The sequence below is a fragment of the Brassica oleracea genome, chromosome C5, assembly GCF_000695525.1.
Source record: "Brassica oleracea var. oleracea cultivar TO1000 chromosome C5, BOL, whole genome shotgun sequence".
Taxonomy (NCBI): Eukaryota; Viridiplantae; Streptophyta; class Magnoliopsida; order Brassicales; family Brassicaceae; genus Brassica; species Brassica oleracea.
The window spans coordinates 10388319-10403142 of NC_027752.1; the positions used below are offsets into that span (position 1 = coordinate 10388319).

Here is a 14824-nt window from a genome sequence, read left to right on the forward strand (position 1 = left end):
TTTTTTTTTAAGACTCGGCTTTCAGATTCTTTGATTTTATGTAGTGATAAAAATCAGTTATAGCAACATGTACCAAAATGATCAATTTCGATGGACCAAGTAACACAAACAATAATAATTGTTAACATGTCTTCATTTAGCAACAAGGGTCTAAAAATGGAAATTAATGCGCTTTGGCCATCATCACCGCGACAAAATGTTGAAGAAGAATCATTCTCCAAACATATAAACTTTTGAATAAATTGGCAAGATCAGATATGGTATTTTCTCCAAAAAAAAAAAAAGATCAGATATGGTATGTTTTAAAGATACGTGCAGCCATTATATTTGAAATTTTCAACAAAATTTGTAGAATCTTATTCTACCACTAACTGAATTAAACAATATCATAAAAATAAACAATCTATTTTATCTTTAGTCAGCTGGTTAAAAAAGGATTAGTCACAGAATAAAGAAAATAAAATGCTTTTACAGGTTTTAGGTTCTTTTTTCTGCTGTTGTTGGTGTCAAATCAAATGTATATATATTTTTAAATAATCATTTTCTTCTTTTTATTATCATACAGTTATTGTTGATATTCTCTGATTCTCATTGTCTCTATGCGTGACGTTTGCTAAACAAAAATAGAGTTCTGACTTTTCTACATAAATAGAAATTCACTGCACAAGACATGTTATTGCTTGTTTTGTTTATTCCATCAACTCTCTCTAGAGAGTGAGAGAATCTTCTTTTCTCTCAAAAACCTAAGCAGCCTGGAAGAGAGAGAGTAAGATGTTCTGTAATTTAACCAAAACGAAACAAAACAAATACCTCAATAAGGTCTCGCTATGTCCCGATGCATAGAGGAGATAACGATCCACAGATATTCACTCTCTTTCATTTTAAATGTTTAAAGTTAAATTCCTTTATTTATTTATTTTGTTTTCATCTTAAGGTACTTCTTCTTCACAGAGACACATAACCCATTCAGACATCTTTAATTACAGCTTTCTTTTCTTTCTCATCTCATCTGTTCCTTTTATTTCAGACAAACAAACTGCAACAAACTTCAGTTTATAAAAAGGGAATCTTAAAACACCACTTGAGTTAAGGAATCTCCGAAGAATCTCTCTCTCTACCTTGTGAGTTTCTTTGTTTTCTCCATTAGAAAGATCTTCCTGATTTATCATCTAAAAGCTTTAAAGGTTTGATCTTTCATTATGGGTTTTAATCAGTGTATCTATTAAGCTATAAAGATATTGAGTTTCTCTTACTTTGACCAGCTTGAAGGAATCAAACAAAAAGTTGAGCTTTTTATTTTATAACTCTGGATTCCTTATTATGTCATCATGAATTAGATTTATCTATGAATCTCGATCTCGACCCTCTTTGTTTGTTTGTAAAACTTAATTGAAAAATCAATACTTTGTTTTTTTTTTCTAGATGGTACGCTTCATTGATATTTAGAGATTAGCTAAAAAAACCAACAAAACCAATGGAAGATAGTTTTCTTCAAACTCAGAACGCAGTTATGGACACTGAGTTCATGGATGGGTTGCTACTAGATGGATGTTGGTTAGAGACAACAGACGGATCTGAGTTTCTCAACTTGCCTCCGTTTGATCCATCTTCCTTCATGTGGTCTCCACCTCAAGACACATCTGCTATCTGCACATCAGGTGTAGTATCTCAAACCTACGGTCAAGATTGTGCAGATGAGTTTCAGTATAACAAAAGGTGGTGGATAGGACCAGGAGGCGGCGGTGGTTCTTCTGTCACCGAGAGACTAGTCCAAGCAGTTGAACACATTAAAGACTACACAACAGAGAGAGGCTCACTTATACAGCTATGGGTTCCTGTCAACAGAGGCGGTAAGCGAGTTTTAACCACAAAGGAACAGCCTTTCAGCCACGACCCCATGTGTCAGAGACTTGCGAACTACAGAGAGATCTCTGTGAACTATCACTTCTCTGCCGAGCAAGATGACTCCAAGGCCTTGGCTGGATTGCCTGGAAGGGTTTTCTTGGGGAAGCTCCCTGAGTGGACTCCTGATGTTAGGTTCTTCAAGAGCGAGGAGTATCCGAGAGTCCAGCACGCTCAGGACTGTGATGTCCGTGGGACGCTGGCGATTCCGGTGTTTGAGCAAGGGAGTAAGATTTGCTTGGGTGTTATTGAGGTTGTGATGACTACCGAGATGGTTAAACTAAAACCTGAGCTTGAAAGCATCTGCAGAGCACTTCAGGCGGTTGATCTTAGGAGTACTGAACTTCCGGTTCCGCCTTCTCTAAAGGTAAGCAAATAAACTACACAAGTTCTCTAGTTTCTGGTATTGGTACCCCTAAGCATTCGGTTCTTGGTTCGTGTTCGCTTTTTCGGTTCTTTAGATGTTTAGGATCCATTCGGTTGTTTAGGAGTTTGGTTCCGTTTTTGTTCGGTTATTTCGGTTTTCGTAGTTCGGGTAACAAAGTTGGGAACCGACTAATATCCAAGGTAATTTCAGATCCTATTCGGTTCCATTTTTTTGGTTAATTCATGTTAAAAAAGAAAGGAAATTCAGTTTTTCGATTAAGTATCAGAATTTTTGGTCTTTTCGAATAAAATTTGGATAATTCGGATAATTTTTAAGTTTTTTGGGTATTCGGTTTGTGGATAAAATTTTAAAACTACTGTATTTGATTATTTTAAAACTAAATCTAGTTATTTATAAATATATAAACTATATTATGGTAATTCGGGTACATGTTTGATTCTCCAGTTTTGGTTTTTTTGGTTCGGGATACATGTGCTCAGGCCTAGGTAATGTGGTATTAACTGCATTGTTTGTTCTTTTATTTCAGGGATGTGACTTATCCTACAAAGCTGCATTACCTGAAATCCGAAACCTCTTGAGATGTGCTTGTGAGACGCACAAACTCCCTCTAGCTCAGACATGGGTCTCATGTCTCCAACAAAGCAAAAGCGGGTGCCGTCACAACGACGAGAACTACATCCACTGCGTGTCAACAATCGACGAAGCTTGCTACCTCGGCGATCCAACGGTCCGTGAGTTCCAAGAAGCTTGCTCTGAGCACCACCTCTTGAAAGGCCAAGGAGTTGCAGGACAAGCCTTCTTGACCAACGGTCCTTGCTTCTCACCTGATGTCGCTAACTACAAGAAGTCCGAGTACCCTCTCTCTCACCACGCTAATATGTTCGGCTTACACGGCGCCGTTGCGATACGCCTGCGCTGCATCCACACGGGGGACGCTGATTTTGTGTTGGAGTTCTTTTTGCCTAAGGACTGTGATAATATGGGGGAGCAGAGGAAAATGTTGAACGCTCTTTCGACCATTATGGCTCATGTGCCTAGGAGCTTGAGGACTGTTACGGATAAGGAGCTGGAAGAAGAGAGCGAAGTGGTGGAAAGGGAGGAGGTAGTCACGCCAAAGGTAGAGAACACACCGGAGCTACATCATAGTAATCCTCAGAATCTTGGATTGGTGTTTGATGGAGGAGACAAGCTGCCAAATGATGGGTTTGGTTTGAAGAGAGGTTATGACTACACCAGAGATGCTAATATCAATGAGAGCAACACTTTCACCATTGGTGGTTTTAATAGCATGGCTGAGAAGAAGCGTACAAAGGCAGATAAAACCATCACTTTGGATGTTCTTAGACAGTACTTTGCAGGGAGTCTTAAAGATGCAGCCAAGAGTATCGGTGGTAAGCAGCATTTTGTTTTGTTATATTGTTTTTTTTTTTTTTAATTCAGTTTTTGTCTGAATGTCCTAAAGATTGATCTCTTTTTATTTTCAGTTTGTCCAACGACGTTGAAGAGGATATGCAGGCAACATGGTATACAGAGATGGCCATCAAGAAAGATCAAGAAAGTGGGACATTCTCTACAGAAGATCCAACGAGTGATTGATTCTGTTGAAGGTGTTTCAGGTCCTCTTCCTATAGGCTCTTTCTACGCTAACTTCCCCAACTTAGAACCATCCCAACAAGCTAAGACCTCACCTCCTCCTCCTCCTCCTCCACCGTTACAGCTTTCAAAGTCACCTGTTTCTCAGTACAGTCACAGTTCAAGCTCTAGCCAATGCTGCTCCAGCGAAACACAACTAAACAGTAGCGCAACAGCTCATCCTTCTCAAGGTGATACTTTCAGGAAGGTGAGCAGCGAGGTCGATCTTCAAAGCTCAGTTTTGACTCTCTCTAGTTTAGAAAACATCCCTCAAGGTCAAGGCACACACTTGCTGTCGTCATCATCTCAAGATGATGACTTTTTAAGGATTAAAGTAAGCTACGGAGAGGAGAACATCAGGTTCCGGATGAAGAACTCACGCAGGCTAAGTGATCTGCTGTGGGAGATAGGGAAGAGGTTTAGCATAGAGGATATGAGCAGATATGATCTGAAGTACTTAGATGAAGACAATGAATGGGTTTTGTTGACTTGTGATGAAGATGTAGAAGAGTGTGTAGATGTTTGCAGAACCACACCGAGTCATACCATTAAGCTTCTGCTTCATGCTTCTTCTCATCATTTCCCTGAACGTTCTTCACCTACAGGTTATACTTTATGGCAATGACTATAAATCAGAGAATTGAAGAAAGAAGAGTTTATAGGACATGGCACAAGAGCTTTAGAGCTTTATACCTTTGTGTTGTGTTATAAATGTTCATAAATTTTTAATGCTGTGCTTCTTTTTTTCTTTTTTGAAAGGATTATTAGTAGATTGCTTTGTGTTTTGTTTTATCAAACGCAGCAGAGAGAAGAACATGTAATGATGTAAAGATCCTTTCTTACTCTATTGTTTCTATAACTGTCATATTCATATACATATAGCCACAAATAAGTGTAAATCTGTTAAAAAAAAAAAAACATTGACCAAAATATATGAATTCTTGTTTTGTCGTAAAGAAAAAAAAAAACATTTTTACAGAACATGAAATTATTAAAGATCTCAAGACTCTTAAAGTTTCTATGAGTCATGTAGTGGCGTTCTTGTGACCTCAGGTGACGTGAAGGAGACGTTTCTAACTTCATGAGACCGACTCTGTGCGGCTAAGTACTCGAGTGCAACAACTATGTCACCTATAAACGGTCGACAATGAGCTTCTTCGTTCAGACACATAGCAATAATGGCAATAGCATAGTTTAAACAACGTCTTGGGTATCTGCCTCGTAGAGAGGGATCCACTAAATGTCCAAACTTCTTCTGATCCTTTAGGTATGGACGTGACTACAGCAGACACATTAAAAACAAAATACTAGGTTAAACAAGAGTAGAAGTTTCCGGGTTAACAACTTAGTTACTAACTTACCCAAGAAACAAGATTCTGCTCGCCTTGCGTTTGATTCAAATCGATGGCTTTTCTCCCGGTTAGCAGCTCAAGAAGGACAACACCGAAGCAGTAGATATCAGATTTAACTGTTAGTTTCCCGCTCATTGCGTACTCGGGAGCACAGTAACCATAAGTTCCCATGACTCGTGTGGATACATGAGTTCTATCTCCTACAGGACCGAGTTTCGCCAGTCCGAAATCAGAAAGCTTGGGGCTGAAGTCTTTGTCTAACAGTATGTTTGCTGATTTCAAGTCGCGGTAAATCACTGGCGGGTCTGCTGTGCAGTGAAGATACTCTATTCCCCTAGCCGCACCAACCGCGATTTTTATTCTTGTGTTCCAGCCTAATGGTTCTTGATTTTGAGTCAAGATCTGTAAATCAAAACATGAGAGTAAAAAGAAAAGATTGAAAATGAAATATTATTTATTAGTAAGATGGAGGAGGGTTCAAGTAAATTAAGTAACCAAAGAGGTGATCTTCTAAGCTTCCCATTGGCATGTACTCATAGACAAGAAGTCTTTGATCACCAGAAGTACAGTAACCGATGAGTGTAACGAGGTTCGGGTGGTGGAGTAAGCTAAGCATAAGAACTTCAACTATGAATTCTCGGTTCCCTTGAACCCCATCTGGATTCAATTGTTTAATAGCCACCACCTGGTTGAAGAAGATAGCGTTACATCAAATATTTTATGAAAAACAGAGGTTTCTTTTCAAGGGGTTGAGGATCTGACTTTTCCTGAGTCTAGACGACCCTTGTAAACTCTACCAAAGCCTCCTTCACCGAGCAGATTGACTTCACGGAAGTTTCTTGTTGCAGAAGCTAACTCTTTAAACGTGAAACTCTTAGCTCCACCACCAGTTTTCGGACTATTCACCTTTCCGTTTACTGTTCCAGATTCCGACAAGATTTTTAACTCAAAATGTTATGGAGAAACAAAACACAGTTCATACCTTTTTGTATCACTTCCAAAAATGTACAAAGTCCAATAGGGTGGTGACGTTTTTTTCTTTTTTTTTTTGTAACATGGTGGTGACATTAATAAACACAGTACTAACCTAAAATACCAGAAATCGACTTTGTTCCTGTTGTATCACTTCCAAGAACTGTAATCATAAAACATTGTGTAAACAAACAAACAAACAAAAAGAACAAAACTTTCAGACAGAACAGTAAAAGTGTGTTTGGATTGGAATTGAAAAGGAACCTGATGAGTCGGTTGTTGGGCAACGAGAGTTGCATCGAGAGGCATCAATGTCGACTCGTATGTCCTTCTTGGTTCGAGGATTCAAACAAGAGAAGCAAGTCATCTCTTTTTTTTCTAAAAATGGAGTGGTTTGAGGAAGAGAGAAGAGATTCTAGAAATGGAGCTGATACGGCCCCAGAAATACCACACCAGACACAACAAAGGAAGAAAAATAAACCTAGAATTTGAAGAGATTGATAGAACTATACAAGGATCATATGAAACAAGAAAGAAACAAAAAGTATTTTTAAGAGAATAGAATGTACACAGGAAACGGGAGAGAAAATCACGGAAATGTTACAACAGTTTTTAGTTTTGTGTTCTTCTTCATTCTTCTGTGTTAACTATTAAACTCTTTTTTTTTCTTTTTTTGTTGTTGGAATATTTAAGTGGTAGAAGACGCCGAGTTTCGTTTTGTTCTTTACCAAGTAGGACCCTCCTTTTTAAATAATTAAATATTTTTTCTCATTTTATCGTCTTCCAAAATATCAAAATTAATTTCATTTTTTTTTTTTTTTTTTTTGATGACCGTGGGGTTCTCAGGCGGTAAGCCCAGACTAATCCCCACGAGGCCTTCCATCCGGGCACGCACGGTTATAGGCGGGAAGATGGCCAAGGCGACTCGAACCCAGGGCGGGCACTCCAGCCGGAGTTCCAATACCACTAGACCAAGAGATTATAAAATTTTGGATCAAAATTAATTTCATCCAAAATTTTATAATCTCTTCTCGTCATCATCCTCAACCCTCATGACCTGTCTCTCTTTTCTTTGGCATTTAAATGGTCAGGACTCAGGTCCATCTTTGTGTACTAATTTGCCCATTGTATTTTGCTTTGGTGTATGACTATTTTCAACCTTTGCCAAATTTTTATTGCAAAATTATTTTGTTTAATTACTTTCATTCCAAATTTTTATTACAATTTTTTTTTCTCAATGCTGTTTACAATTAAAATTAAGGAAAATTGGGCTGTATAACCACCAAAAAATTATAATTCAATCTATAACTAAAAACTCTATTTTTTCACTGTATCATTTGTCTGTAATATTGTCATATTGACATATGTTGTAACCGGCAAAACCTGCAGAAAAAAAATAAATTAATAATTATTATATTTTTAAAATAATTTGTGTCCACTAGAAAGTCACACATCTCCAACACATAATTTTTTTTCTTCTTCTCTCTTTCTTCATGTTCCTCTCTCTCTCTCTCTCTCTCTCTCTCTCTCTCTCTCTCTCTCTCTCTCTCTCTCTCTCTCTCTCAAATTTCTCTTTTTTATACGACGAACACATAAATCTCTGTCACATAGCTTCAATCACATCTACATGTACAACCAGCACAGCCATCATCATTTTTTTCATCGTCGCCACCGTATTTGCTCCGTCATCATCTCCGTAATTTTTACCTTTCTTCTTTCTCGAGAAATTAAATCGTTTGATTCTCAGATTTGGGAGACAGCAATGAGACAGACACGATTATCGGAGTTGATTTTTGCAGGAGTATAGCGTCTTTGAATTCTCGGTGGGTGACTGAATGGGAGGTTTCTCTGATTGTGAAATCGATGGTGTTTTGTCTGACGGAAGAGGCGACACGGCAACGTGAAATAATTGTGGCCAATTCTTCTTCCCAGATGCGTCTTGTTGTCTTCTACCTCTTTGTTACTATACTATTTTATCTTGTTCTATTCCATTTGACAATTAATAAAGAGTGTTCTATTTTGTTTAGAAATATATTTTGTAATTTTCTTAATATCTAACTATTGTTACATGTTTTTGAATCTGTAAAAATCGTACTATGATTTATATTGTATAGTTTAATATTATATAATATAATTTAATATTGCATAATATTGTGTACATTTTTATATTTTGATATTTGGGTTTAGGGTTTAGTGATTACGGTTTAGGGTTTACTAATTAGAAGGTGAGGGGTTATGGTTGGAGTCATTATTAACTTCTTTCATGCAATCATAGATATTTCATAATTTAACCAGTATGTACTATGCTATTTATTTTGTTCCATTCTATTTGGGTTTAGGGTTTATATTTGGGTTTATGGTTTATATTTGGGTTTAGGGTTCACTGATTAGAGTTTATGGTTTAGTATTTAGGGGTTGGGTGGGGTTGGGATAAATTTTAGTATCTAGATTGTAGACACTTCAAAATTTGAACAATATATATGTATAGTGCTATATCGTTTGTCATATTTTTTATTCTATAGGCTCATGTAGAATGGAAATGCATATTATTTGGGGGTTTAGTTTATGAAAGATTGGGGTTGTCATTGAATTAGGGTTTATATTTTCACGTAGAGTTTAGTGATTAGTGGCTAGGGTTTATATTTCTGTGTAAGGTTTAGTGATAGTTGATAAGGTTTAGTTTATGTACGATTGGAGTTGACATTGGGGCAAGCATTACCACCTTCCGTGAAGGCATGACCATATCAACATTTGAAACTACATTTTCACCATTTCTATTATATATGATTCATGTAGAATGGTAATGCATTTTACTGGCATTTTGAAATTTGGGTTTAGTTTATGGAAAATTGGGATTAATACAGGTTAAGATTTAGATTTTGATATTTGGATTTAGGATTCATATTTGGGTTAAGGTTTAGTGATTAGAGTTTAGGATTTACGGTTTATTATTTAGAAGGTGAGGAGGTATGGTTGGAGTCAATATTAACTTCTTCCATGAAATCATAGACATTTCATATTTTCATTAATATGTACTATGTTTTTTTTCATTCTATTTGGGTTTAGGGCTTATGTTTCAGTTTATGGTTTATATTTGGGTAAGAGTTTAGTGATTCGGGTTTTGGGTTTAGCATTTAGAAGGTGAAGTGGTATGTTTGGGGTCAGCATTAACTTCTTCCATGTAATTATAGACATTTCGTAATTTCTACAATATGTACTATGTTATTTAGTTTTTTTCTATTTTATTTGGGTTTTGGTTTTATATTTGGATTTATGATTTATATTTGGGTTTAGGGTTTATTGATTCGGGTTTAGGGTTTAGCATTTAGAAGGTGAGAGGGTATGTTTAGGGTCAGCATTAATTTTTTCCATGCAATTATAAATATTTCATAATTTCTCCAATATGTACTATGTTATTTAGTTTTTTCTATTTTATTTGGGTTTTGTTTTTATATTTTGATTTATGATTTATATTTGGTTTAGGGTTTATTGATTAGAGTTTAGAGTTTAGTATTTAGGGGTTAAGGTGTGATTGGGATAAGGTTTAGTATCTAGAGTTTGGAGTTGGGATATGTTTAGTATTACGGATTGTGGGTTAGGTTATAATATATACTATTTTGGTTATATAAAGTAGAACATTCGGTGTATATGTACGTGATTAATAAAAGTGTAACGTAGATGACTCCTTCTTTCTAATGAAATATTTTTAGACAGACTTGACCATGCATTACATAAACTACATGGACATACATAACATATTATTACCGGATAATGGCAAAGATGAATGGTATACCCGGATAAATTAGGGTGTAAATGTTAGTTTCTACATTATGTCAAAATCATTGTTACTCACTTAATTTGTCTTCTAAATATGGCTAGTTGGCAAATAAGCCCTAAAATTAAACTGAAAATAAGTATAATTTGCATTAATTCTAAAATAGTATTTTTGTTTAATAAAAAAAAAAAATTAGAATGACACTTAAAAAAAAAGTAGGAATGAAATAATACTAATGTTTCTAAGAGCATCTCCAACTTAATCTCAAATCCTCAAATTTTGAGGTTTTTGTCATTCCAACTCAACCTCAAATTTTTAAATTTTGAGGTTTTGAATAGTGACACCTCAGATTCGAGGTTTCACTGTTTAAAACCTCAAAACTACTATTTATTTTCTTTTTAGTTCTTATAATTATTTTCTTTAAAAATATATCTAATAACTTTATTTAGAATAACTTAAGTACACCAAAATGAAATAAAATAAATATTACATAACATGAAAAGAAAGTTCACACAATAGAAAAATACATTAAATAAAGCTCACACAAAATAAAAATACAATAAACAAATTTAACAGAAATTAAAGAAAATTATATAAAACACTTAAACATTACATATCTTACGGAAACAATGTTTGAGTAATTTGGCATGTTATATGTAATTTTCTAAAATTTGTGTGTATGTGTTGTTTTATTATATATGTAATTTTTATTATTTTTATTATATAGTATTGTAATATTGTGTGCTGTATAATATATTAAAAGTATATTTTATATGTATTTGTGAAATTTTATCATTATTAGTAACTTTTGTTAATGTTACTGTAATTTAAATAATTAAATTTTTTAAAAAATTTTTAAAGATTCATAGTTGGAGTAATTAATTCTCAAATCTTTAGTTTGAAGTTTTACCTTAAAATAAGTTTTTTGGGTAGGAAATGCTCTAAGGAAGACTATGGAGGGATTCAAATTCGGATAGAATACCCTCGGATTGACCCGTCACTTTAAATGGAAAAACAGTACAGCGTGTGGGGGGAGAACCCACGAGGCCGACAGTGGATGTTCAATTGTGTGATCTCAACAAATGGACGGTCCATATTAAACTGATTGACATTACGTTGCTATTACATCCTCTTCAAGTCCCACTGATTTTCTTTTATTTAGATAATGGTCACACTGTCCTCATCTCTCATATCCCGCATTGACTTTAGTTACCCGTTTTAGAAATATGTGACTAATTTTCTTTAGTTAGCTAACGGTACTTTATCATCAACTAGGTGTATGATTAGTAAAAAAAATAAAAATATTTTTTAACAGATAAATATAAATTATATTTTAAAATAAAATTTTATTAATATTTTAAATTTTCTTTTTTCATATCAATATTTTAATATAAATTTGATTCAATTAAACATAAAAATTATATTTAAAAATATGCATGTATATATTTGAAACTATTATCTTAGATAGATTTTTCTATCTATTTATTTAATTAAATATATTAAATAAATTTTTAAAAGTTGCATAATTACCAAAAATTAAATTAAACAATATTTATAAAATTTGTAGATATATAAGAAAATAATGATTTTACGATTAAATTTTTATAATTTTCTAAAAAAATTGTATACATTTTTAAAAATTTTAGTAATAAAATTGTATACTTTAAAAATATATAATTAAATTATATTTCGAAATTTATAATGCCTTATTTGAATATATTTATTTTAATGATGATTTATGAGTTATTCCCATATTTTAAAAAAAAATTCAAAAATATAAATTGACATTAAATGTAATATATGAGTTATTACCATATTTTAAAAAATTACTAAAAATATAAATTAACACTAAATGCAATTGTCCATGTCATATTAAGCTATAAGACAATCAATTTCAGTAATTATGTCATATTTGTTTTGTGAAATTGATTGTAAAAAATACGTGTGGCAAAATCACTTCGCAAATATAGTCTAGACGATAAATAAATTTGTCAATTTCACCAATCTATATCTTTTTCTCCGTCGTATGTTTGCTCTCTTTTTTTCTATCTTCAAGCTATATGTTTTGTAACTTTTTCAAGCTAATATGTTTTGTAACTTTTTCATTCTTCTTCCTCTTCTTTTTCATATTTGTTCACGTTAATTTTGATCTTCTTACAATTCACGCATCTAATATCTTAATGGCATTAAAATTGATATAAACATATGAAATTAACAAAAAAAACGATCTAGTGCATTTACTTTCGGAACTCTTTTTTTTTTTGGTTGAAAAGTTCTAGGTGAAATGCTTCGGAACTCTTTTTTGTCATAATACTTTTGGAACTCTTATTTACTCATATTAAGCCGTTGGGGAAAAAACTCTCATTGCATGGCTTAAGTAACTTTATTGTATTAATAACTCTACAACTACAACTAGTAATCGTATTACCATGGCTTAAGATTTGGTGGCAAAAGTCTTTGGCTTGTGAATGATTCGCCTAGATTCTCAAGGACTGTTAGAAGCATGCTTCAGCTAAAGCAACAGCTTCTGCTTTTCCTCCGATGCAGCGTTTGAGATGGAAACACAGTTTTGTTCTGGTATGATTATTGGACTGAGCTGGGTCCTCTTCATCTTCTGTTTGGATCTACGGGACCCCGGTCTCTAAGGATCCCTCTCACTGCAACTATCTCTAAAGCCGCACGTAATGGTCATTGGAATCTCCCTCCGGCCCGTTCAGATATAGCTGAGACCCTTCAGATAATTCTTTCAACAACGCCGGTTCCCTCTGCTGCTAATGGTAGCAATGTTTACTAGTGGAGAAATCACTCTGGTGGATTTGGTCCGAATTTCTTCTCTAGGGTCACTTGGGAGAGGATCAGAGTTCCTAATCCATTAGTTCAGTGGCATTATGTGGTCAGCTTTAGGTAGGAGATCCCTCGTTGTTCCTTTATTTCTTGGACTGCTTTCCTCGAAAGGCTGCCAACTCGAGACCGTTTGATTTCCTGGGGAGTGACAGTCCCATCAGGTTGTGTTCTTTGTTCTGTAGCCGATGAATCTATTAGCCACATGTTCTTTGAATGTCTTTTTTGCGGCTGCTACTTGGACTCGTTTTTGTGGCAGGTTCATGGCGTCTCCCCCTGCATCGTTAGCAGCAATCGGTTGCATGTGCCAGCAGCTTCAAGGCCCTCATGCTTCTCGAGCAGTTGCAGTGCTCAAGCTTCTGAATCAAGTCATCATCTACAACATCTGGCGGGAGAGGAATGCACGTATCTTCATGGGTGTGTCTTCGTCTCCGGAGGCGTTCTTTCGTGTGGTGGATCGTGCTATCAGAGATAAGCTCCTATCTTTGTTTCGGCCTGCTTTGTCGGTTCCTCATCACTCTTTACTTGAGCTCTACTTTTGGTTTTTTTCCCCTTTAGTTAATCTTCCTCTTTTCTTATTGCTCTCTCTTTTGATCCTTTTCTTTTTTGTAATTAGACCATTTTCAACCCACTTCTATTTCTATCTCTATATTTTTTTCTAAAATAGAAAAACTGTATTATAGAGGTGAAAATGCTCCAATGTATGTCTCTATAATAAAATATTTTAGAGAAAATTATAGAGGTGTACATTGGAGATGCTCTAAGTTGTGTTTTACAACATTGTAAAACTCTAAAAAAATGGTATAAATCTTATCATTTTGACCAAAAAAAAAAAAAAAAATCTGTAACAACTACTAGCATTTTACTAATTAAGCTAACATTTCAAATCCGTTAAACGATCGGGAATGAGTATTAAGTAATTTTCGGTTTTGATGCGAGATGAGATCCACCATTATTACACTTTAAAAAAACGTTGGATTGGTAAAGACTAAACAAAATAATAATTAATTTGTGTCTTTGACTAATTTGCAAGATCTACTACCAAATCTTAAAAAGAAAATCATCAAATCTTCTTAACGAAAAGTACCTCTTTTATTTTATTTATAATTTGTTCTGATCTTTTTTATTAAGGCAGGTTTATTTATTTATTGTAAATGGACGAACAAGTGGCAAATCGTGTGTAGTAGACTGTAGAAATAGCAATCTAATAGATTCACCCTTACAAATTGACTTCCAATGACAAGTTACTATATATATTGGGTCCTCAAATAGATTCACCCTTACAAATTAAGTTTCATAGAATTTATTATCCATTGAAAGAAACTCGTACAGCCTCTTACACATGCTCGACGCTATTTAAACACGATAGAGCTGTTCCGTGAAGAATCTGTGACGTACTGTACGAATATAATTATACCGTATAATTGATATCTGCAGTTCTGGATATTATAATTTTGATACTTTGTTTGACATATTTTCAAGTAAAAAGTAGAAACTAACACTTCTCATTTTACCCCCAAACATGTATATAGAATCTACACTCCAGAGTCGAGACAACAATTTCATATGATAAAAAAAAACTAAACTAGGTGGATATACAGACCTATGGTTCCATCAGAGGAAAGTAAATAAGACTTGGAGAACCATGAAACAGAAAATACGTTCATGCAAGTCCCGTGATGCGTCAGCCCTTCTTCACATAATTGAAATTTCAACTAAGAAAGCATGCTGAGCAAACAAATAAGTCAATGTTATAAGATAAGCATTGAAATGATCATCCACTTCTTTACCAAACTCAAGCACTATGATCATCCACTCCTTTACCAACTCAAGCACTATGATCATCTACTCATCAAACACTATGATCACCCACTCATTTACCAAATTAAGCACCATCTTTGTTATTTTATGTATTGTTGTTCACTATAAATACCATCACTCATCTCACTCTTTTGTACACCA

At 34.5% G+C, this 14824-nt stretch overlaps 1 protein-coding gene and 1 pseudogene across 3 annotated transcripts; one reads left to right on the plus strand and one right to left on the minus strand.

Moving 5' to 3' along the window:
• The first annotated feature begins 680 nt into the window (after positions 1–680).
• LOC106294843 (protein NLP4) lies at positions 681–4898 on the plus strand. 3 transcript variants are annotated; one of them, XM_013730520.1, is made up of 5 exons: positions 681–934; positions 1028–1121; positions 1423–2269; positions 2817–3681; positions 3775–4898. In XM_013730520.1, exons 3-5 carry the CDS (start codon positions 1475–1477, stop codon positions 4545–4547), a joined length of 2433 nt encoding a protein of 810 aa, XP_013585974.1. In that variant the 5' UTR covers positions 681–934; positions 1028–1121; positions 1423–1474; the 3' UTR covers positions 4548–4898. The 3 variants fall into 3 exon arrangements, with proteins under 3 accessions (XP_013585974.1, XP_013585973.1, XP_013585975.1); XM_013730519.1 differs by having other exon boundaries at positions 684–1121; XM_013730521.1 differs by lacking the exon at positions 681–934 and having other exon boundaries at positions 944–1121; positions 1502–2269.
• On the minus strand, positions 4749–6914 carry LOC106294844 (annotated as a pseudogene).
• Positions 6915–14824: the final 7910 nt, after the last annotated feature.